General features: G+C 42.9%; 1 protein-coding gene across 3 annotated transcripts in view; it reads left to right on the top strand.

Annotated features, from left to right (window-relative positions):
- The first annotated feature begins 3,207 nt into the window (after window positions 1–3,207).
- The window catches only part of tnrc6ba (trinucleotide repeat containing adaptor 6Ba), a 28,281-nt gene continuing 6,001 nt past the window's right edge, over window positions 3,208–25,487 (top strand). Inside the window, exons 1-16 of one of the 3 annotated variants that reach the window (XM_086195295.1) lie at window positions 3,208–3,497; window positions 5,879–5,968; window positions 8,047–8,068; window positions 8,377–8,811; window positions 8,932–11,841; window positions 12,383–12,547; window positions 12,841–13,037; window positions 13,312–13,386; window positions 13,597–13,803; window positions 13,986–14,105; window positions 14,286–14,411; window positions 15,416–15,586; window positions 16,013–16,114; window positions 18,541–18,736; window positions 19,062–19,220; window positions 22,408–22,554. In XM_086195295.1, coding sequence (XP_086051421.1) covers window positions 5,912–5,968; window positions 8,047–8,068; window positions 8,377–8,811; window positions 8,932–11,841; window positions 12,383–12,547; window positions 12,841–13,037; window positions 13,312–13,386; window positions 13,597–13,803; window positions 13,986–14,105; window positions 14,286–14,411; window positions 15,416–15,586; window positions 16,013–16,114; window positions 18,541–18,736; window positions 19,062–19,220; window positions 22,408–22,554 — 5,089 coding nt within the window. In that variant the 5' untranslated portion in view covers window positions 3,208–3,497; window positions 5,879–5,911. The remainder of the gene's footprint in view (window positions 3,498–5,878; window positions 5,969–8,046; window positions 8,069–8,376; window positions 8,812–8,931; window positions 11,842–12,382; window positions 12,548–12,840; window positions 13,038–13,311; window positions 13,387–13,596; window positions 13,804–13,985; window positions 14,106–14,285; window positions 14,412–15,415; window positions 15,587–16,012; window positions 16,115–18,540; window positions 18,737–19,061; window positions 19,221–22,407; window positions 22,555–25,487) is intronic. The other 2 variants (XM_086195296.1, XM_086195297.1) reach the window with 2 other exon arrangements.

The following is a 25,487-nucleotide window of genomic DNA, read 5'->3' on the forward strand; positions in this document are numbered from 1 at the left end:
CATAAAACAAACTTTCCAAATTAAAAATCGTTACGGATTGTGGTGACCAACTTTGTCAACAGTGCTCTAAATTTGCTCTTTGACACTAGTCCACTTGGTTTGAACATCCTCTGCAGTCAACGCTTAATCATTGGGACGGTAGCTCTACTTCCGTACAAAAATATGTAGCTTAAGTGTGCATCTCTTATCAATATACCAGGGTTTTGTATTCTGTGACTCTTCCACAATAGATATACAAAGGTATTTATAAACAGTAGACCTACCTGCCTACCTACTAACCTAATCTAGAGATGAAAGTGATGACTTTTCAGAGACATGACAGTTATTAATGCAAACGGAAAAAAAACAGGAACCCTGTTTTGTAAAGATACAAACTGTGGATGAGCATTTCTTACTTTGACATATTGAATTCTATAACATAAATAACTAATCAAAAACATTCAAAAGAAAGCTAATGGACAAGCATAGTCAATCAAATATTTTAGTTTTGTACCACAAGTTGATGATTGAGAAGGTGTTGTGAACACTTACTGCTGAGAGGGTGTGGCTGGTATCCAGACACACTCCAACTCTGCTTTGGTTCCTCACTAATTGTGGTAGTGAAATATTAATTCTGAGGCTACTCAAAACAATATTAACTTGACACAAAGTCATAAGCTGATTCACTGTGATATTAATCTGCATCCACTGGGCTGCATTACAACTGTCTGCTGTCCTAACACACATTTCCTTCAATGAAAATATTATCGACGATAAAATGGTGCCCCGATTTAAATTCCTCTTATGGTCCTAATATTCAGAATTCTATGACATATCAAGCAGATGTTGACAATCTTTATAAATGCTGAAGCTGTAGTTTGGGGGTATTTTTTTGTTATAGTGTAAACGAGAGCCAACCCCAATTCGAGATTTTTAGAGCTAACCAAAAGCTGATATTTAGAACTTTACTGAAAAATATGTCTTACAATTAAGGCTGCAATGGTTGCCACTCTGGGCTGCACGGTGGTGCAGTGGTCAGCACTGTGGCCTCACAGCAAGAAGGTTCCGGGTTCGAGTCCCGGCTCGGGTGTGGGATCTTTCTGTGTGAGTCTCCATGTTCTCCCTGTTCCTGTGTGGGTTCTCTCTGGTACTCCAGCTTCCTCCACAGTCCAAAGACATCAAGAGGGGACGAGGCTGATTGATACTCTAAATTGACCGTAGGTGTGACTGTGAATGTGAATGGTTGTCTGTCTCTATGTGTTGGCCCTGAGATGGACTGGTGACCTGTCCAGGGTGAACCCGGTCTCTGACCCGTAGACGCTGGGATAGGCTCCAGCCCCCCTGCGACCCTTACTAGTAAGGAATAAGCGGAAGATGAAGATGGATGGTTGCCACTCTAACATGTTAAGAGGTATTACTTATTTATCAATTACAATGACTCTTCAAAGCACTAAAGGACAGTTTCAGTGGCTCAAAGCCTTCATTATAATCAAAACCCTTCAGTCTAATGGAAGTATATCTAAAAAGGGCATGTGCAGGTGTACTTCTGTACTTCTTTCCAGCCATCTTGACGACTGTAACTCCTTATGTTCCAGACTGCCACAGAAATCCATCAACCGTCTCCAACTCCTTCAAAACACTGCAGTTAGGAAATATCAGCAAATTTCTCCTATTCTGGTCTCATTGCACTGATTACCTGTGGTGTTTAGAATCGATTTTAAAATTTCCTTGTTGGCCTTGGACCATCATACATCACTGACATTCTCACAAGTACACCCACACTCTCAGATCTGTTCATCAGCTGTTGCTCACAGGTTGGCTTTTAACTGAGTTTTCTTTTATCCATGCTTCTATTTGTTTTATTGTCTCAAAAAAAAAAAAATTAGGAACAGAATTACTGTCAGCAATATGTACAAGAGTAAAAGTACTTGTTATATAACTCATTTTCAACACATTCTGGCACTAAATTTTTGTGTGATAGTGAATATGAAACAAACATCAAATTGAACCAAGGTTTTCTTATCTGTGAACATCAGCTTACAGTGATGCAGACATCGATGCATCGGTGAGAGGCAAAAATCAGCCATACGAGACGATCACGATGTCAGTTGAACTGTGGTGTAAATATCCCCATTAAGTGTTCAAAATAAGTGATCCTATTTGCTACAGTAATTCTTTGGTGTTTACGGCATCACTTTGGTTTTTGATGTTACATCAATTTTCAGCTGTTGACTTTCAAATATCAGAATTGAAAAAAAAGAGCAAGCATACATGCACATCTTGAACATGCCTACTAACTGTTTCATTATTATTATTAGTAGTAGTATGTCCACTTGCTTTACCCGTGATCACAGCAGGTGTTTGAGGGTTAATGGCACTGGCTATCTCATCCACACACTGCTCTGTGGTGATGAGCCCAGGGAGGTGCAGGGTGGAAGTTTTATAGATGAAAGCCCAGGAGGCTGCAGTGGCTGAGCTCATTCATCAGCAATGCCTAGCTCTTCTAGGAAGTCAGAGACAGTGTAAATCACATGCGACTAATTGGGGAATAGATTGAGTTTGAGGAAAAATTCTCCTTTCCCCTTTTTGACACGTCATCTTCGTGAGATCCACAGTTCTTTAGGTCGGACCCATGAGGCATGATGTGAGCTGAATTAAACCATGTTGGGAGCATTGCACCTGGAACTTTGCTGCAGCTGTCTGGTCAAGAGCAGGCCTCTTCCACGACCACTGGCAGCCAAAAACCAGGGTAAAGCAGCTAGCGCGTATGTCTATGCTGGAATCCACTTACTTCCATATACCACCTGGGAACCTGTAAAAAAAGGTAACCATCAAACTGGGACTTCCTGTGGTTATGTCTCTAACGAATTTTGATCACACCTTGAATGCGAACATGAGCTCTAAAGTAATTATTTCCATTTTTCTTCCTTTGTTCTCTTCTATCATGCCTTCGAAATTCTCCTCCTAAAACCTTTTCTTGGCACATCTCTTTTTTGGGCCCATGTGTATCGGAAAAGGAATATTAAAAAAATTTAACGCACTGCGAATTAAACACTGTCTGGTAAAAGCTTAAGTCTATACTTCAACATTAAGTTTCAGCTTTTCCACACGGTAGGTCTAAGAATGACTGTCGAAAGTTGATGGTCAACAAGCGTGTTTTATGCATCCCTCCCGGCAGGGGCCAGCCAGTCAGAGAGCTTCTACGCAGCTGTCCTTTACAGACGCTTCATGATGAGCAGCAAAATGGCCGCCCGTCAACCGACTGACTCCTCAGCGCTTTGAGACTAAATATTTTCTGCACATTAGGGTTTACACTATAACAACGATATTACTTATTAACAGACTTGTAGCTTATAACGTACGTATTGTCTTCATCTGCCATTTACTTGACATTAGGCGTTGCTGTTCTTGTAGCCTTGACGAATGCCTCAAAAAGCTAAAAGAAAAAAAATACCCGCACTGAAGCACTTTAGCTAAGCTAGCTAGCACGCTAGCTTTATTCATATGTGATTCCTGAGGTGAGTAACTAGCGTACGTACTATTTCTTGCATTTTCTTGTACACTTACAATACATGTATGCCGAATCACAATAATCTGTAGGTTTTCTACTGAAGTGACGCCCTGCCAAAATGCAGTTGGGTTTGCTGATCATGCTAACGCCATTACCGAGGCTACTTGTAGCTGCAGTCATTAGCCTAGCTATTGGCTATGCCGTTAGCATTGCCATAACTTAACATTTTTTTTGCTGTTTTGTATCGGTTCATGGCTTTGTGCATTTGTTGGTTTTTTAGAACAAAGTAGCATTAGTTGTCACACTTGCATTGGTTGACAGCTTGTTGCGTCTTGGCCTTAATTGCTAATTTGTGTGCTGTTCCGTTCATAGAAACAAAATAATTCCTTATTTGCTAACGACGAAATGGTTGTCATCTACTAATAAACATGTCTTTTGTATGAACTAGGGTGGGCATGCGTGGGTTTGTTCATTTATATTCCTGCCTGTTTTAGTGACATGAATTGCCTCAATGTCGATGACTACCAACATAGTTCTGCTTTCTGCAGTCAGTGGCTTAGCTCTTCTTTTGATATGACATTATCCAACGTTGAACGCTAATGAGACGGGACAACAGTTACTGCAACATCGACCGGCATTGCTCAACAGTGTTTTAAATAGCACTAGCTGATTGTTAATCTTGCAGGTCGTAATATTAATTATTTGGTCTCCTTCTCTGATGCACTAGGCCTAGGTCAGAAACGCTTCGGGGAGGATGTTGGTGCGTTTTGTGTTAATCTGGAGATATTACCTGCTGGAAGTGTAAGACTAAAACGAAACAACTGCGCACACCATCAGGACCAAGACGTATTAGGAAATTATATTCTCTTTAACAGTCTCCTCTGATTTGACATTTTATGTTTGATTATTAATATGTGCTTAGATACTTCCTGGGATTGGATTATTGCTGTGTTCTTTTCAGCCTGCATTTGGTGTACTTGGATTGCAGTGTCAGTTGAGCATGGTCTTGAAGATTCATTCACATTACGTGTCAGAAACAAAGCATAAGGATGGCTCTTGAACCTCTGACTGATCTCTTGTCAGGCTTTACATATTTGTGTTTTTGGCGTATTAACATGACTAATATTTAGGGCTGGGTATTGATTCAGATTTTCCAAATCGATTCGATTCGATTTTCCAAGGTCCGATTTGTTTCAATTTGATTTGACATTGATTTTTTATGTAAACATGACCAAGTAACTGACAACACAAAAAAATGAATGAATATAAATTTAATTAAAATAAATGACAAGATAGACAATTTAAATAAAGTATCTACAAAGATGACACACATAAACAGGACACGTCCAACAATTACAATTCAGTGCCACATTCTCTGCTGACTGAAGCGAAGTTTTGATGCGTTGTTTAAAGCTTGCGTACATGTTTAGTATTGTCACTTCACTTACCGTAGGTGTTTGTGAGTCGGCAAAATGTAGCGTGGCTCCAAAGTTTTTATGAGACCTCGTAAACCGTCGTTTTCCACGATGCTGTAAGGTCGAATGTCTTTGCACATAAAAACTGCGACAGCCTCAGTTATCTTCTGTGCACGTTGTGAGTTTGCCGGTAATTTAGGGGCCAATACCTGCTCCAGGCTGCGTTGTTTGAGCCGTGTCGACTGGGTTTCTGCTGGGTGATGTCTTGAAAGTGGTTGCAGAGATTTGTCGTATTCCCACAGTACTTTACCATCCCGTTGCATGGTTTGCATATTGCTTTTTTTCCCCTCAAGTCGTCGTTTTCTCCGTCCTTAAAACCAAAGTGCACCCAAACATCGGCCTTTAATCTCGCTGGGGGTGCCTTCAGGGTTGTGATTCTTTCCGCCATGTTTGCTTGACTGGTAGTGAATTCTCGCGAGATCACATTCCATTAAAACTGGCGCCAACCGCTGATCACGCGAGACTGCCAAAGTTGATAAACAGGCTGTTCTCTGTGAGTTAGAAATCAATCTGTGGATTTTAAGAATCGATATCAAACCATTAAAAGGAAAATTGATTCAGATGGATTAAATCGATTTTTTAAACCCAGCCCTACTAATATTGTTTGTTGACAACAGAAGTCATCTAATTTCATTGAGGCGCTTGTTGATGGTTTAAATTTGTTGAACTTAAATGTAACCAGCTTATGTATTCTGCATGCTTTTGACATAAATAACTTTTGTAGTCCACATCCAGAAGCTTTTTTTTCCTCTAATCCCTGATTGCAGATTTATCCTATTCAGCCTGCAGTACCTGAGCCACAAATATATAGGCTTGCATACCTATGTAACAGTTGTGATGGAGTTCACAATCAAGAGCCACTAGTTATACAATTGGCATGCAAAATATTGAATGTTCTACTTGTACCTTCTAGAAGAAAGGGGCATCAGGACAGGATCAGTAGTTCATGGAAGACAAGAAAAGGAAAAAAGAAGAAAAAAGGAAAAGGGAAGCCTCTCAGAAGGTGAGTATGGTTATTGTTTTTTGTTATTTGGGTTTTGGGTAAGTTGCTGTGTGGAACTAAAGGGAGAAAAAAAAAGGTATACGAGGATCCAGTCCGACCTGGCATCAAGATGTGGTAGATAAGTATCCCAGAAAAACAAATGATTGTTGAGTGTCATCACCTCCCACCAGGCAAGCACATGCAGACAAACATTTTTGCAGAGCCCCAAACCAACTGTCTATGCTAGCAGGAGTACAACTGTTTTCCTAACCACCACTGCAGCATATTTTTAACCTAACTTAGTTATTAGAGGAATAGTGCTGGGTGGTGTACCAGTTCATACCAAATACTGGTGTATTTGATTCAACAATGTTTGGAACTCTGTGCAGAATGTGTGGAATGAAATACAACAGTATTTTAGTCCACAACGTTCGGATCACTGTGCTGTGCGACACTGTTTCACACGGATGCTTTTCAACGTTGCGCTTCTAAACATACATGGTACAAGTGCACTGCTTGGTGGGGGTAAACATAAAATAGTGCTCTGGTGTTGCGTTACAGTGAAGATGGATAGGACAGATATTGAAAGTTCCGAACTCAAAGCTGCAGAACTAGTAGAACATGATGACATGAAAAGAGGAGCAGTGTCTGTTGTTTGGTGGGTTTTTTTTTTTTTGTGTTTTTTTGGTTTCAAAAAGTCAGACGTCGACAAAACAACCATTATATGGAAGTGTTGTCAAGCGAAATTTGTCGCCCGAGGCAGCAACATGGGCAATTTGCTCAAGTTGCACTACATTTTGTATTGTTTTTCTAAAAGTTTTTCTTGTGAAGTTTACACAGTAAAAGTTCTTTTATTTTGACTACAATTGTCCTTACATTTGGATTCTTCACTTCATTAGATCCATGAGTGGCTGTTATTCGAAATAGCATAATTTTCTGGGGCCAAACCTGCAAACCTTTTATTACTACTAGTGTGGAATTATTATTCTCCAATGATATTCATCGTGATGGTAAAATAGTCCATCTTAAGTCAATATACAGCAGTAATTCATCTCTCTACCAATAGAAAGTGTTGTGAACAGCTGATGATGCATGAGAAAATACCATTATACCATGAAACTGTTAGAATTTAGGAAAATACAGTGATATAATTTTTTTGGTCATACCACCCAGCACTGTAGAGGAAAAATAATTACTGCAGGTGCAGAGTTCTCATATGTGATCACCTGATGCACATGTGTGTCTGTTGTCTCTCCCACAGCAAATGAGTTGTGTTTAACTTTTTTAATTAGCACTGTCCTCAGATTGAATTCTTGGTTAGATCCCTTATCAGTGACTCTGATCAGGCTCCAAACCACATTGAATAAATTATTTGTACACCATTTGTTCACTCCTCAATTTCCTTCCATACCTCACTGTTTTGATGAGCTCGGTACATAAAGATGCTGTGGATCAGACAAGATCTGTCAGTCCTTAATTTCGTGAATTAATCTGTCCATCAGCAGCAGAAATGTTTAATGCCACTCAGGCTTATATTGAATTATCTTGTTATATGAGGTTACTGACCATGCTGACAGTCTTTTTTAATTTTTTTTTTTTTTTTTAGTCCAAAGATCTTAACTTATTTGTCCAAAAAGAATGGCAGATCCAAAGGAAATACTTCCCAGCTTGCATTGCACTTCCACACCCTCAATCGCCACTCCAACATCCTATGGCTTTTCCTCATCATCAGCACCTTCTCAGATCACATTAACTCCCAATGGTGTCTATGCAGTCTCTCTCGGCTTCCTCACTGTTGGCATCCTAATGATAAAAACAATTTAAACATTTTGAAATAATTAGATTAAATATGGCAAGTTCAGGATTGAAAGCTCACAGTAATTTTCTCATCAGTAATTTCTATCTGTTATTCTGTTACTGACCAAGTGCTCCTTGATAAAAGTCTTGTTTTTCTCACCCACTTAGACAGACTTTGAAGTGCTACAAACTTCAGAGTCCTCACTGACTTCAGTCGATAAAATGTATTTATGTCATGATACATGTCATGATGCTTTTTAAAGAACTGGTTAAGCAAGTCATGTTTATTCTGTTCATTTTAGGTCACAGAACAAAAGAACAAAGGTAAGCAACACAAGACATTTTCAAAGAAGCAGACATTTCTACCATATTTGCAAACTTAAGCTGTTATAAATTTAGATTCCGATAGTTATAGGGAAGATAAGTTGGAAGTTTCATCCTCTACTCTTGACAGTGCATATCATAAATATTTGCCATATGGTGGCACCAAAAGAAAAGACTACATTTTGGTGGTTTTGATGGTTAGAACTTGGAGTCAAAATCTCTGCACATTATATCCTGAAGATGAACAAGGTTATAATGTGTAAACATTTATCCTCTTCCCTTCTTTTTCAACCTTTCCCCTGGAGCAGTGCTAGACTTGACCAAGCCAACATCTGCCCAGGCTGCTACAACTCAGAGCAGCTCTGCCTCCCCCAGCCCTGGACCCACCCCCTCTGCTTCCCCATCCCCAGCCACCTCAGGCTCTGGCAGTGCTGCTACCCAGTTACAGGGTGGCAACAATGCCAAGCGCCTTGCAGTGGCCAACGGACAGCCCACCTCCACCACCAGTTCTTCCTCCATCACTGGCAGTCCCGGTGTTACTGGAAACGGGAGTACAAGTAGCGGAGGCGGAGCCCAGGCGCCCCCGCAGCTACCCCGCTACATGCCGAGAGAAGTGCCGCCGCGATTCCGCTGCCAGCAGGACCATAAAGTGCTACTGAAAAGGGGTCAGCCACCACTGTCCTCCATGCTGCTGGGTGGGGGCGGAGGGGAAGGCCCCAATGCAAACATGGCTGCTGTCTCAGGTAAGTTTTGTTGATGTTTAAGGACAAATTTAAACATTTAATGTAAAGGTCATGTAGATTATTCCTAATAGTATTTCTCTTGACCCTAAAGACAGTATTTTGTGCAATTTATCTATTCAGACTCTGGTGCAGCTACCTCCTCATTGGCCCTCACCTCATCATCAGTTGCTGCTTCTACTACTACTTCTAATTATGCAAATTCCATGTGGGGGGCAAGCTCAGGCAGCCAGGCCTCCTCTCAGGGCAGGGAGAAGGTGATTGTTGATGGGAATGACCTGGAGGAGTGGCCTAGCATCGCTGGTAGTGATGGAGGAGGAACTTCTTTCACTGTGGCTGGAGGGGGCAGCAGCAACAATGGAATGCCTGTGAACAGCATCAGTGCCTCTGGCCACCAATCCTCACCCACTTCCTTGTTCTCTTTGCCCAATGAATGTATGCAGTCGTCCGGTAGTGTGGCGTGGGGGACGGCTGCCTCCCAGGGTCATCTTGGAGGAGGAAATGCAGTAGCCGCAGCTGGGCCTCTGCTACAGCAACCCTCCTCACTTTCCAAAGCCTCCGCTGTGCCAGGGAGCCATGATGATAATGGCCCCATTGACGGCAGCAGTGGGATTCTAGGTGCCAACTTCAATCCAAATGCCAACCCTTCGGCCTGGCCTGCCCTGGTGCAGCAGGATGGGCCTGCTGCTGCTGGGGAAGGAGGTTCATCGTCCTTCCATCACCAGAGCCCTGGAGGGACTTTGTCTGCCAACAACTCTACATCTGTGGGGCTGGCAGCTGGGGCAGGCGGGGTGCTGGGGAGTCACCCACCTTTATCTGTGAATCAATCAAGTACCCATCAGCACCAACTTCACCAAATGCAATCTAGAGACAGAGATATGGGAGGGGGGAAATGGGACAGTGAATCAGCGGGACCAAAAATCACAGGGGGAGAAGGGGTTGGGGGAGGAATAGGCTGTGGTATTGGAGGTGGTGGGATGAATATGGGAGACCACAATCTTTCCTCCTCATGGAGAGGACATCCTTCTTACCCTGCAACTAACACCAAAACGGGTGCCTCAAAGACTGATGGATGGGAGGGTAGAGAAGGTGGCATGGGGGGAATTGGAACTGCAGAAGGGGACAGTGGGACCTCAAGTTGGGGTTATCTGGGTTCCACTACTGGGGTTAATGCTTGGGGTAGTGCTGGAACTGGAGGAAACAGTAGTCAATCCTCCGGGGTATCTCAGGGAGGGTGGGGGACATCAGGAGCAGGAGGGGAGAGAGGGGTGTCCAGTGGGGACTGGGGTGGGAATTCCACTGGTACTGTTGGAGCTATTACAGAAGGAGAGGGTTCTGGTGGAGCCTGTAGTAGTAACAGCAGCAGTAGTGGGGGCAGCACAGCTGGAAACCCTCCTGTTGCCACCTCCTCCACAACAGCCATTGGTTTGACCAGAGCTTGGGACAATCAGAAAGGAGAGGGTGAAACAGGGGAATGGGGTGAGGGAGTAGAAGGACAGGGAGTGCGGGGAGGATCATCTTCCAGTGGTGGAAAATCAAGAAGTGGAAGGGAGCCTAATGGCAGTCACAGTCGTCCTCGACGCCAGGCACCTAATGCTGAAGCTGCCTTACAAAACTTGCTCAGCCGGTCTGATCTGGACCCTCGGGTCCTATCCAACACAGGCTGGGGCCAAACACAGATCCGACAAAACACATCCTGGAATGTTGAGGATCCCGTCGGACAGAATAAAAGTGGACTGTCATCAGCTACATCAAAACATCCATCTTCTCTGGGTGGTTCCTCTCAGTATTCTGGTGGGCCTAGAACTTTAATTGCTGATTCTTGTCCAGGGGTCAACCCTTCTCTGGTTTCATGTGCTGGGTCCACAGGAGACAGCTGGGAGAGCAGCAGCAACAGTAGCAGTGGTGGGGCCTCGATATCTGGTAGGGCCCCACCACCTTCTGGCCCCAACATGAGGAATCTTGGTGTCTCACAATCTGAGCTTGTGAACACAACAGGAATTGGTATGGGGTCAGGTGTAATACCTAGACATAGTCATCAGGTCAAGGCTTCAGGCTGGGCTGGAGGAAGAATGGGGACTGTGGATGGCCAGGAGGCCAAAGGTTGGGGAAATGATGAATGGAGAAGTGGTAGAGGAGGAAGTGGAGGATGGGGTGATCCTGGTCAAAAGGGTGATCCATTGAGTGGAAGCTGGGATGGAAGTAAGGAGGACAAAGGAGCAGGAGGGTGGAAGGAGATAGCAGGGGATGGAGGAGGAAATGGCTGGGGAGAGCAAGACTTTAAATCAACTAGTGGAGGTGGGGGATGGGAAGAAGAACAGAAGAAAGGAGGAGGAAACTCAGGTGGGGATTTAGGTGTTGGTGGCTGGGGAACCTGGGATGAGGGTGGCTCCAGGAGAACCTGGGGGGTGGGGGGAGGAGGGAGTGGAGGAGGAGGGATAGGTGTTGTTGAAGGCATGGGGTCCAAACCCAATCAAAGTTGGAATGGAGGAATCAAAACCCACCAGATGCCAAACAGCCAGTCAGGCTCCATTACAGGCCTGCAGGCACAACTGCAACAGCAACAATCACAATCCCGCAACCAGCCTCCACAGCAGCAGCCAGCAATGGACCAAGGGGCTATGCAAGGGGGTGGGGTGAGAAAACCTGTCTCCCAAGCCCAGAACCAAAGCTCAGGCTGGACCTCGGGGCCCATGCCTGGTGGCCCTGGAGGAGGAGGAGGAAGTGGATCTGAACCAAGTGGTTGGGAGGAACCCTCACCTCAGTCTATAAGCAGAAAAAACGAGATTGATGATGGAACATCAGCTTGGGGTGACCCAATCAATTACAACTTCAAGCCGGTTAACTTGTGGGACAAGAACAGCGCTCCTGCTGGTCAGCAATTGCATGGTCAGACTCAGCAGCAGCAGCAGCAGCAACAGCAGCAACTGCAAGGACCTCCTATACAGCAGCAGCCTAGCAGGCAGGCTACAGGACTTGGAGGTAACAGGGACTTGAACGCTGGCCATGGACCAGGGAAAGCTGCAACAACTAGTAAGACACCAGAAACTCTATTGTTTTAACACATTGTAAAACTTATTAATCTCCTGTTAAAGTGACATTCAACCTTTTCTATGAATCTATGCAGTCATTTATTTAAAGCAAATGTTTGAATTGGAGTTTGTTTCTTAAATTAACTGAAGATAAAGAGCTGTATATTTGAAAATCATTTTGAAGTGCAAAGCTCCCACTACTGCCTTGATTGAAAGGTGGATCCAGCTGTTTTATAGGTGATTGTGGAGGTTCAGTGGAAAACATAAGGGAGTCACTGGAGGTGTAGTATTTTTAAAGTCAGCCATCTGCTTGCATCCTCCACGGTAGTGTAGCTGCAGTAGATGTACCAACTGAGCACAGCTGAGTTAAAATAAACAGACTATGTATGAGCTTGTTTTCCTGTTGTAATATAGTGGATGCAGGGAATTGGCTTTGACTTGGATCGCTGTGTTTGAAAACATGGAGTAGTGGTCATTTGGTAAATACTTTGAATTCCCGTGCCAGGGTCAAGATAAAATTTTTTGCTTTTGTGTATCCCCAGGTACCTCTGTTTGGGGTGGTACTTCGCCATCTAGTCCTCCAATAGACAATGGCACAGCAGCTTGGGGAAAGCCAACTGATGCCCCTACTGGCTGGGGGGACCCTGATGATGCTGGAGGGAAAATGGCAAGCTGGGGAAATCCTACTCCCAGCTCTCTAAAATCTGGTCAGAAAATGCATGATAAGGGTTATAATGCACTAAAAGAAGCGGTTTTGATGAAGCCTTGATCATGTCTGTATTGAATTACAGTTAGTCTGTGAGTGATGCGCACTGTCTGATTTTGAGGTTTGAACTGTTTGTTAAGCCAGGTTTTCTTTACGATATATGATGCATTGCATTTGGGACATCTACATGATTTATAGTTACAGGAAACAAAAATGGAAATGTTACACCTGCAAATTATTTTTCCACAAAGTGATTATGGCATTAACAGACCCCTTTTCCCCTTTTCCCTGCAGGATCAAAGTCTATGCAAGATGGATGGGGAGACAAGGAGGGCTCTACAGAAGCCTCACATCACTCAAGCTGGGAGGAAGAGGAGGAGGGAGGGGGCATGTGGAACAGCACTGGCTCCCAGGGAAGCGGATCATCATGGGGACAGGGTAGCAACGGGGGTTGGGGACACAGCCATGCTGGCAAGAAGCCCAGCAGCAAGGTTGGAAAATTAATGGCATTGAAAAAATACACCATTCAGAAAATAAAGACCCTTTGTGCTGGGACCTACACTATAGTAAATTAAAAGAATGTGTTGCTTTTTTGAGAAGGTTTTTCTGTTGTTTGCCAAAAGTCATGAATCTCTGCCGTTGCTAAATTCCGGGGTTTTTATGAATTGGTCCCTTTTTTACTCAGCACTCAAGACAAAATAAAGCTAATCCATTAACTTGAAATCATCGCATCTGCTCACTTAGTATGAATAAATCTTCTCTCAGGGTCCACTGAAGGCTGGTGGAGGAGATTCGTGGATGAGCCCCATCAATAGGCAGTTCTCTAATATGGGGCTGCTGGTAAGATATATTAAGATTTATATTCTATCTTACTGCTGCATTGTCATTTCCAGATACTGGTATTATTTAGCCCTCATCACATTCATTTACCAAAATGCATTAGCACATAGCAAGGGGGGTAATTTCTTGCGTGATGATTATCATGTTGACGTTATAATGTGGATTGTCATACTGCTACTTCTGCTGATGATGGCACTTTCTGCTTGACAGAATGATGATCACAGTGGCTCAAACATTGACTTGGCCCCAGGTTCACTTCAGGAGAAGAAGATAGATGTGGAGAAAAGAGGCATGGGAATGATGGATTACAATGGTGACATGATGAGGAAAGGAGGAAAAGGAGGAGGGGGGATTACTTATCGTTCATCTAGTTCCAAGGAAACAGCGCCTGGGGATGCGGGGTCCTACTATGACAAGGTATGGCCTCGCTGCTAACTTTTGCACCCTGTCTCTCATGTCTAATCAACACTTTGTACTTGATCTTTTTCCTTTACTTCCTCTTGTGATTATACCTTTTCTCCCTGGTCCTCCTTGTCCAAACCCCCCTCCTCTCCTCACCTCCACTCAAATTTGTCTTCCATTGGCTGTCACTGTGACAGACTTTGCCTTTGACCAATCAGGATGGGAGCCTTGGGGAGGAGGGTCCTTTCTCTCTATACTCACCACCCACTGTCTACAAGCCCCATTCCCACTTCAGTCACACTGTCCCCTTTAGACAAGTAAGATAACTGCTCCTCTTGTTTCCGTCCCACCATCTGTATATTCTATTCTTTATAGTCTAGATGATAAACATGGAAATATACCCCTAAATATCCCTTTTCAAGTTTGATGTTTCATTCTTCTCAAAAAGAGTATTATGGCTTTTCTAAGGTTTTTTTCTTCCCCATCTTGAATCACAGGCTGGCCACAGTATCCTTGGAAGTAGTGGAGGGATGGCTCCATCAAGGCACCAATCCAGTGTCCCACCCATAAACCAGTCACCAGGGATAAGAGCGCAAGTGCCTCATCAGTTCCTGTCACCTCAGGTACTGAAACTTAAGTTTGCAATCAGTTGCATGATATTCTTCATATTTGATTATGTTTCATCCATTGCATTGCTACTGGAAGTGTGTAGGTTGACTGCTGGTGTAAAACAGTCTGTTGTGGGACAAGTCCTCTTTTCTATTTTTATCTGCAAAATTATCAATAGAAAGGCAAAATGTGTATTTTGCATTGTCAATTTGCTTATAGAAGGAGACGCTCAACAATGTACCAGAACACCTCCTAAGGAGTTGGTTTGGCTGATCTGCTGAAAGTGCTGTTTTTTTCGTACGTGTACGTGACTTATTTCGGGCACTTCTCTCGGACCCATTTCCACTTCATCTCTTGCTCTCACCCTGCACACTCCAGCCAAGTAGCGGAGCCCTGAAGTTCCACCCCTCGCTACTGGCTGCATGAAGTAATGGCACTGAGTGGAGTGGATCACGCAGAGCCGGATTATCAAAAATCACATGGAGAAACAGATTCCTTGCCTTAATTAAGTGATAGGTTAACAAAGCAAGGAAATAAGGAGTCATCATTTGGGACTGCATGGTGTAGCATCTTATGTTTCTGGCAGACTCAGCACAGCTTGATAAATTGATTGGTTAGCAATGATTAATAGGCGAGGAGTACACACTTCTGATTTGTTAGCATGACTGTCACAGCGAAAAACCTTTGGGTAGACGCACCGTGCTCTATAATTGCATACCTAGGTTAATTGCAGGTGTTGTGATTGGCTATTTGCATTGTCTCCAATTATGATTTCGATTCAAAATCAATTACTCATCAAGCCCCATCTCTAAACTGTCTTCTACAGAATACAAACTGAAACTTAACTTCTCAGGGAATTTAATAAACGCTTAAATTAAGACATTTGCTACAAATGAGCTAATGAGAAAGTTTTGGTCGTAATTGGGAAGCAGCAAGCTAATATGGTCTGAAGTGGTTACAGCAGCAAAGCGTTTCTTTGGTAAGGAATATGCCTGCTTGACATTTCATTCATCTCCAGGTGCCGGGCTCCATGCTGAAGCAGATGCCCCCACCCAGTGGGAGCATGGGAGGTGTTGGTGGTGTGGGTGGAGTGGCAGGAGTTGGGGGAGGTGTGTTCCCTCCACAGCTGTCCCCCCAGCATATAGCCATGCTCAGCAGCATCTACCCTCCTCCCATCCAATTTCAGCTGGTAGGAAGCAGCACAACACCTCTTTAAATGCTATTGCAGTGTTCCTTTGCTATTGTGCTAATTTAAGAAATGCCTATTATGAGATGCTTTAACTATCCTCAGTTTAAAGAAAAAAATAATCAGACTTAGTAGGAGTGTTTACTACCAAAAATCACACAAAACTCAAAACTGAATACTTGCCCAAAATATGGGCTAGCAAGCCACATTGCCTTTATGTTGTAATTAGGGCCAGAGCCCGGAGGTCCTCCGGGGCGAAGACCCTATTATGTTTTTTTTTATTGTACTCAAAACAATAATGATATTTGGTCCCCCTCCTCCATGTGTTTAACGTCGCAGAGGTTGAAAAACACTGTTTTAGTGCAATGTACCCTACTATCTCTGTAGGTGTCTCATCTTTGTTTCTGTCTGACTCTTTTTTTTATTTAGGCTTGTCAGCTTCTCCTCCAGCAGCCACAACAGCAGCAACAATTGCTGCAAAACCAGAGGAAGTTCACTCCGAATGTGCGGCAGCAGGCTGACCCTCAACAGGTATAACCACAGTGTCTGTCTGTCTGTTTGTGTACTGATCAGCCAAAACATTAAAATGATTGATTCCGACTGACTATAATGTAAACATCCTGCAATAAAGTCCCCCTTCATAACAATCATACTTTTTAATTTTTAATTGAATCTCTGTGAGAGATTATTTAGTTATTTTAAATGTCATTTTGGAGATTATTCTGGTGCTGTTGAACTGTAGTGGCTTTATCTGGGAGTTGTTGCTATTATTTCAGCACCTTGATTCATATAAACTTAGACACACTTATCACTCAAACCCAGTATAGCGAAGCAGCACCTCACACTACAACCCTCAAAATGACCATTTGAATAAATCCACTCCTTCCTCAAGTAGATGAGATAAAAATGCAACTATATAATCCTTACGACGATATGATGTGTTACAGGACATTTAGATTAGACTCAAACCTGGCTGTGGTTTTAATGCCATGGCTGATCAGTTTTCTATCTATCGATCGATCTATCTATCGATCTACCAATCGGTAGATCATTTAGTATGCATTTTGTGATGGTTAGACAACTGGGTCAAAGCATCTCCCTAAATTCCAGGTCTTGTAGAATGGTTTGGTCTATGATCTGCTGTTAGCACCTATCAAATGTGGTCTAATTAAGGATGACTGGGGAACTGGCAACAGGGTCATGGGTTGCAAAGGCTCTTAGATTTGCATGGGAAGTGAAGGCTTGGCAGTGTTTCCCATCCATAGAAGAATTAGTGCAGCACAACACAAGTTAATTCTGCTTCTGGTAGAACACTGCGTGGCCCTTGTTTATCAATCCAGCATACAAAACCAGTGTACTTCTGAGTGTAGGAATCGGTGTACTACTGAACTTGTGTGAGTCTTTAAACTGGTCTTATCTTGTCGATCACGACTGACCAATTACCCACTGAAGATAAATGAGGCAGCTTAAAACAGTCCTCATTAAAATGTCCAAATACATTCTGGTTTTTGAAGCCTCACCCTCACCCCATTCTACTTATTAAGTGTCATGAGATAACTTGTTGTGATTTGCCACTATATAAATAAAATTGACTTGACCCTTGATTTTACGGCATGGAGATACGTAATCTTGCCACAGAGATGTTCTCTGACCTTGAAATTTAAACCTTCGCAACACCTGAACAAATGAACCGGTTTTCTGTGACATGACTGCAAAGTGAAATAAAAGGAAGTTGCAACATGCCGTTTCGATTGAAATCACAAATAAATGGTCAGCAAGGTTGGTGTCATCAAACGGCAGCAGATGTTGTAATATTTGATTGATTAGTGACAATCTTCATTGATAGATGATCATTACACAGTTGGCGGATTGAGTGGCTGTGCAGAGGAGACGCAGAAGCACCACTGTGCATATTGAAACATCCAGTAACACCCTGATCTGTGCAATATTGTGCAGAACCCAACAGACGTGTCACAAACTTTCCCCTGTGAGTCCCTCCACTGGTCCAAACAGCTGTTTGTCCTGAGGCAGCCTGACACAGAGCTTGTGTGTGTATCAGTGCACTGTTGAACATGCTCTCCTGCTCTGTTATAGAGTTTATCATGTATGGAATATCTTATGAATGTAAAGCAGTGTAGTTGCCACATGATATGACTCAACCCTCATCTAACCATGTGCCAATGATATCTATAAACTACATTTTTTTAAATCACTGTCTTTTTTTAAAATGAATATGCACCTATGTGCACATTATGCACATCCATAATGATACCGAGATGTGTATGCCCATTTCCTGTTTTATCTCCATTTGATACAGTAAATGAGGACCAGTGAGTCGTTTGTTACATATGGAGCTATTTAGCCACAGGCTGGGCGGCGAGCCCACGCTGACTGACCCCTGTCCACCCCCAAAAGTAGATTCAATGTGCATGTCAGCATCAGCATTGGACCAAGGAGCAATGGACTGGGTTTTATGAGTAGCATTTTCTTTGACATCATGTGGATTGTCAGGTGTATGGATGTGGCTCACCGAGGGAAGAGATGGCACAGGACACACTTGGAAGAAGGCAAGTTGTTTTAGTGGCAAAACGGTTCTGGAATAGTTGTAGGAACATTAAGAGTTCAACGTGTTGAATTGACGTCTAAATTCCTCACATCTCGATCCAGTTGAGCATCTGTGGGATGTGCAGGACAAACAAGTCCAATCCATAGAGGCTCCACCTTGGAACATATCGGACAAATAGGGACTATTGCTAATGTCTTGTTGCTAGATACTTGAGTACGCTTTCAGAGGTCTGGTGAAGTCCATGCCTCGATAAGTCAAAGCTATTTGAGTGGCATAAGGGGGCCGACAAAATATTAAGAAGGTGGTTATCATGTAATGACTGATGAGTGTATATTCAGTATACGTCCATCTGTTTGTTAAATGGACATTCTCTGGGTTTGTTGCCTTTCAGCTGGCAAGGATCATGGCGGTGCTTCAACAGCAGCGGCAGCAGCAGCAGGTTGGGGGTTTAGGCAGCAATGCCAAACTTTCCCCCTCCCACCATGGTGGAGGTGGTGCCAAACTGCCCGGGGTGGATTCCTTGCCCCACCAAGGCATAGCTGGATCTGTGGTTGACCTGCACCAGAAGACGCTCGGACCATACTCTGGTGAGCAATTGAACTTTTCACAGTTGTTTGAGGCTGAATAAAAATATGCCTTTCAGCTTTGATTTGTATTGCTTGTGTTTGGTTACATCTCATGCTCCAAGCCATCCTCTGTCACTTGAGTATGTATGCACTGCATTTCCTGGTATAAGCTAATAAGTAAGCACCGTGATAAATTTTTTTGATATTCACATTTCTGTTCTTTGTTGCTGTCTGCTTTTTTTAACTAGGGTGTTCAGTTTTGAAGCACTCATGGTTATCTTTTGTGTTTTAACATTAAAAATGATCCTCTTCCTTTCTGGCTCTGTTTTGTTGTGCCTATGGACAGGGTTTAGTTCTGGAGTGAATCTCTCGGGTCTAGACCTTGGTGGCTCTGTGGTAGGGGGCATGAAAGACTTTGGGGGTCAGCAGTCCCGTTTCAAATGGATGATGGAGGGACACTCCTCCCCAGATACCACTTCACCTGAGAACACATTCCACAAAAATGGTGAGATTTCAGCTGTGGCCGGAAGCATTTTTTTTTTTTAGGTTGTCAGTTTCTTCATCTGTACCATTTTCATGAGCACGTCATCTAAAACTGGGTTTACTCTGTGTGATTTAATATGTCAAGTCAGTTTTACTTGGATAGCGCCAAATCACAACAAAAGTTATCTCATGACACTACAAGTAGAGCAGGTCTAGTACCACACTCCTTCAATGAATTTACACCCAAAAATTCTCCCATTAGCAAGCACATCCTGCAACAACAGAGAGGAAAACCTTCCTTTTAACAGGCAGGAACGTCAAGCAGATCCTGGCTCAATGGGGACGGCCTTCTGCTTTGACCGGTTGGGGGGAAAGAGAGCAGGAGAGCGGGGCAGAGACAAAGACAGATAATGGAGGAAAACAGATATACAGAAAGAAAGAGAGGGACAGAGATAAAGAGAGAGAAACAGAAAGAGACTGATGGACAGATGTGATGTGAGCAGGTGGTGCTATGGGTAGCCACTTGAGCCTCTTCAGGTCTGTGGCCTCCTCCAGCAGCGGGATCTAGGATGTGGGGAGCCCAAAGGCTCCAGAGAAGAATATGAGTTAGAACACATACAGGAGGACAGTGAAGAAAGAGGGGAGGAGCAAGAAGCCGAGTGCACCATGGGACGTCCCCCGGCAGTCTGAGCCTATAGCGGCATATGTAAGGGCCAGCCTAAGCAGCCCTAGCTATAGGCCTGATCAAAAAGGAAGGTCTTAAGTCTGCTCTTAAACCTAGAGAGGGTGTCTGCCTCCCAGAACAAAACTAGGAGACGGTTCCACAGGAGGGGAGCCTGATAGCTGAAGGCTCTGGCTACTTTCTACTTTTTCTACGTTCTACTTTTAGAAATTCTAGGAACCACAAGTAACCCTGCATCCTGGGAGTGATAGGCTGTACTTGGATAATGGGTAACTTTGAGCTCTGTCAAATATGAAGGTTCCTGAATGTTGAGGATTTTGTATGTTAGAAGGAGAATTTTGAATTCTGTTAAAAATTTGACAGGAAGCGAATGCAGAAAAGCCAATTCAGGAGAGACATCTCTTCTACCAGTTCTAGTCAACACGTGGGCCGCAGTGTTTTGAACCAGCTGGAGAGTCTTTAGGGACCTACTGGTGCAGCCTGATAGGAGGGAATTGACAAAAGCATGGACTAGTTTTTTTTGCATCTTGTTGAGAAAGGATGTGTCTGATCTTAGCAGTGTTACATAAATGAAAAAAAGCATCCCTAGATACTTGCTTAATGTGGGAGTTAAATGACAGATCCTGAGCAAAGAGAACTCCTAGGTTCCTTGCGGTAGAGTTGGGGGCCAGGGTGATGCCATCCAGGGTACCTATCTCATTAGATAGGCTGTTTCTGGTCCAGCACAGTAACATTAGTTTTGTCAGAGTTTAATAAAAGGAACTTATGGGTCATCTATATTTTTATTTCCCTTCGACAGGCCTCCAGTTTACTCAGCTGATTTGTTTCATGTGGATGCATTGATAAGTACAGCTGTTTATTGTCTGCATAGCATTGAAAATTAATCAAGTGTTTCCTTATAATGTGACCTAGAGGAAGCAGGTATAGAGTGAAGAGGACTGGTCCAAGCACAGACCCTTGTGGAACACCATAAGTGACTGTAGTGGTTCCAGAGGGATTATCATATTATTATCAGATTATCATAAGGGAATACGAACTGAGATCGACTGTGTTAATATGACCTTAACCAGTTTAGAGAGGTTCCTTTCATGCCAATGACAGGTTCCAGTCTCTGTAGAAGGATATGGTGGTCACTGGTATGCAGCTGCACTGAGATCTAATCAGACCAGCACAGAGACCAGTCCCTCATCTGATGCCAGTGAAGAAGTCATTGGTAACTCTGACGAGTGCTGTTTCTGTGCTAGGATGAATCCTAAAACCTGACTGGAAATCCTCCAATAAGCTGTTGCTGTGGAGAAGTCACAGAGCTGTTTAGCAACTGCTTTCTCCAGAACCTTGGAGAGAAAAGGAAGATTTGATATTGGTCTGTAGTTGGTAGAACTTCTGGATCCAGGGTTGTTGTTGTTTTTTTGAGAAGGGGTTTAATTACTGCTACTTTAAAGGATTGTGGGATGTAACCAGATACCAGCGCCACATTGATCATATCTAAGAGGGAGGGGCTAACTAGAGGTAGAGAGTCTTTAAGCAGCTTAGTTGGGATGGGGTCCAGGAGACAGGTGGATGGTTTTGAGGAGGAAATTATTGTTCTCAGCTCATGAAGGCTAATGGGAGCAAAACTATCAAAGTGTATGTCTGGTCCTACAGCTGCCTCTGAGGTTTCTGAGGTTATAGGTGCCGTGTTGTAAGCAGATGGAAGGAGGAGAAGAATTTTCTCTCTAATAAGTAGAATTTTGTCATTGAAGTCCATGAAATCTTTGCTACCCAGGGAAACAGGAATACTTGGTTCAATCGAGCTGTGGCTCTCTGTCAGTCTGGCTACAGTATTGAAGAGGAACCTGGGGTTTATTTTTGTGTTCCTCGATTAGTGCTGAGTTGTAGGCTGCTCTAGTTCTAAGGGTTTCTATCTGTTTTAAGGCTATCTTGCCAGACTATATGTGACTCGTCTATTTTGGAGGAGCGCCGTATTCTCTCCAGATTCTGAGTTTTGTGTTTAAACTGTCTGGTTGCGGAAAGGTACCAAGGTGCTTGTTTCCTTGGATTTATAGTTTTCTTTTTCAGTCGGGCAATCAAGTCCAGAGTTATTTGTAAGGTGCCTGCTGCACTATCGATAAAATTATATTTTATGATATATGGTTTTTATTAATTCCAACTCGCTGTATGAGAAGATCTTTTGCAAATTGTGGGCCAAGTTTACAGTACCTGTGTTCCACTGTAAGGGCTGATTGTTATTTCATGACATGATTGCTCAAACATTACAGCTGGTGGGTGCCTGCAGACCACTCTAGCTGACAACAATTGTCAATAAAGCTTTGTTTGAAAGAGGAATGTGTTTTATGCTTTGTAGTACAAAATGAAGAATTGTTTAAGTTAATGCACAAGGCATTGCCCTTTATTTTTTTTTTGCTCGTTATTAATGGAGGCATTCTAGATTTATTCATGTGTCTCCTGTGTTTTGATGAGAAAAGAAATGAAAGGTTATTAAGTGTTATCGAGGTGATTCAAACTGTCACCCCTTTGCAACCCCCAGGTTCTGTCACCCCCATGAAGATGCCGGGGGGCTCACCCTTCTCTCAATATGACATGATGGTTGGAGATGGGTTAGGTAATACTTGGCATCGAACCCCTGGAAACAAGATGGGTACCAAGCCTACCACTACACCCAGCTGGCCCCCTGGTAAATGAAAAATTAACGAATTATACTGCTGACTTGAATTTGTGTGTCCCAAAAAATTGGTATAAACACTGAGTAATTAGAAGAAGAATAACTGAGTAATTTCTGACTGTTATCTTTGTGTTTTAAGTTTTGTAGTGCATAGTGCGCCCCCCAGAAAGAGTGAAGGTCCTTCCATTAACTTTTACTGTGTTAGGAGGAGGTTTTGTTTTTTTTGCATATACCATAGTCCGTGTGATTTACTGGAATCTGATTGGCTGCCGGGGTCTGGTGGGTGTTAGTTAATCCCTGTTAACCGGACACCTACTTAGTAGTTCCAATTAAAGTGACTATTCAACTTAAATTAATGCTTCTTATGACCTGTGGATATTGAGCCAAGCTAATGTACTTTGATTTTCACCATATGCTGTAAATATGTCACTTTTAGGAGTTTTGCAATTTTTTCCAAGTGATAATATAACCATATATAGTAGAGGCTCAATGTATGGTCAGTTTATGCAGTTAATGGCGGTTTATGAATTTGCCAAAATTTTTGTGGAAAGAGCTGCATTCCTCAGAGGCGGCAGACATAGCAGCTAGCTATCCTTGACAAGTAGCTTCCATTCAGCGGCTGCAAGAGTGAGCACTTACGTGGGAAAAACTCTGTCACATTACATGAGTGTGACTGTAACACACTCACTGCCCCTATGAAGTTACTGACAGTTGTCACTTACCAACTTTGCCTCAGGATGTGACAGACAGTATACATTGAATGTAACTAATTCATGATAATGTAGATACTGATCAGGGGACAGTGACAAGTCTGTTAAGACAGATAATGTTACTGTTAAATGCGCTGTCAATTTGTATTCAAAGTTTAACAGCTCAAATGCTAGCACAGTGGAGCTTAGCTTTTAATAGCTGAACTGTGACTCTACAACAAAGTGGGCGGACCAGATGAATGTCACATTGAGCCATTTGTTCAAAAATCTAGATTTGATTCAGGGGAAAGTGCCATTGCTGTTGGCAATATAAAAGCAATGATACACAAACTTTAATATCATCTTATATTTGCAGTTTGTGAACTTTACAAAATGTTATTTACTTTGAAACTTGCTATCTTAAGGGTGGCTCTCTGCTTTCAGTGGTGTAGAGCAGACTACTTTTTTCCTCTCCTGCTGCCAGCTGGTCTTTATGGCTGTTCTATTTCCTGGAATAGTGAATGTCCTTTTTATCGAATAGGAACCTTAAGGAAGACATTCAACTTTCCAGATAGCAGTCAAAGCCTCAGGTGGATGGATACATAGCAGGATACTGAGTCATGGCATGGAAAAATACATTTGAGTCTAATTTTAAATTACATGAAAATATGAGTTCATGTATTGGGTTATGGGTTTTTGTTTTTTTGTTTTTTTTTGTTAGTGACCATGTTATAAGCGGGAATAATGTCCTTCAAGGTCTCTTTTATCTGGGATATGTGGATTTTGGCAAAGGCAACTGGTTCATCCATCGTCCATCAATTCCTGATTTAATGGACACTTTGTTGGGCAGAATCCTGTTAATACCATGGTCTCTTAACCCTGAGGGACCCATTCAGGCCAAGTGTGTTGATATCAATATCAATTTTATATCAATTTTTCAGGTCCTAATATCTTTTTTTTTTTTTTTTAGGACAATTCATGTATTATACGCATTGTGAATTGCACCACTTCCACACCTCCACTCTGGGAGATGGCGCTGTAGAGCCGCTTTGCTGTGCGGCGCAGCGCCATTTCTGTAGTAGATGCAGTCACAGTGGCCAACACGGACTGACTTAAATGCCAAACAACATGGCCAACAAAAACCCGTGAAATATTGTGGGAACATGACTAATTTACGAGCACACCTACTGTAGCAAGATTATGCCAAGGTATTAGCAGAGAAACAGCCACAGAGGCGTATTGAGCCAAACCAAACTACGCTGGATAACTTACTACCATCTTACTCAACTCATGCTCAGCGTATCACAGAGGCCTTGGTGCATTTTATTTGTAAAGATTTGCGCTCGTATAGTGTAGTTGACAACGTTGGCTTCAGGTGGATGCTACATTTGTTGGAGCCTCGTTACAGGATACCGCAACGCATCCACATGTATGAGGAGGTGAAGACAGCCGTTAAAACATCTCTAAACACAGCACAAAGAGTTGCCCCAACGTGTGTGGGATGGACTTCCAGGGCCACTGAGTCGTATGTTACCATAGCGTCTCACTACATCTCCGACGATCATTTTTTTTATGATCTGTTCAGATCAGTGTTCAGACTGACACAATAGCATACATTTTTACTTATTTTTGTGCAGTGTCAGTAACTCGGGGTACTTTATTCTTCATGTTCTCTCTTAGAGTGGTTACAATGCTGTCTGTTGTAATGGTGACTGTGAGACATCTACAGTAGTAGTTTAGTTTCAGTGAAAAGAAACTTGTGGCACTTTATTTTATGATGGCAGTGTGTAACACTGCATTTCCTTTTTTTCAGTGAAAATTTGCAATAACACTAATAAATAATAGGTTGTTTTGAAGCAAATAGTTTTGACTCAATTTGTCCTCTGCATGATCGTCATCCGATGAACACATACAGCAACTTGATTTTTCATCTCTACTTTTAATTTTGATATTAACTGGGCAGAATATCACAATATATTGTGATAATATTGTTTCGTGATACATATCGTATCGCAAGGTCCTTGCCAATACTCACCCCTAAGGAGGACAGAGAGGAAAGATAGAAGGAGAGAGAAGCCCAGTGCACCGTAGAACAACATAGTTTACTGGCTTCTGGGCTATCATGTTTTCCTCTACGACAAACTACGTCCATAATCCAGTTTTAATCACTGCCACTTCCTACAGGGTGTCCAGTATAAGCATGACATTGTGTCCTTTTCTGAATGATTGGAAAGTTTTGCTTCTCAAAACCTTCTC

The sequence above is a fragment of the Aulostomus chinensis genome, chromosome 23 (genome assembly GCF_037954235.1).
Source record: "Aulostomus chinensis isolate RoL2024-O1b breed Wild chromosome 23, RoL_Achi_v1.0, whole genome shotgun sequence".
Lineage (NCBI taxonomy): Eukaryota > Metazoa > Chordata > Actinopteri > Syngnathiformes > Aulostomidae > Aulostomus > Aulostomus chinensis.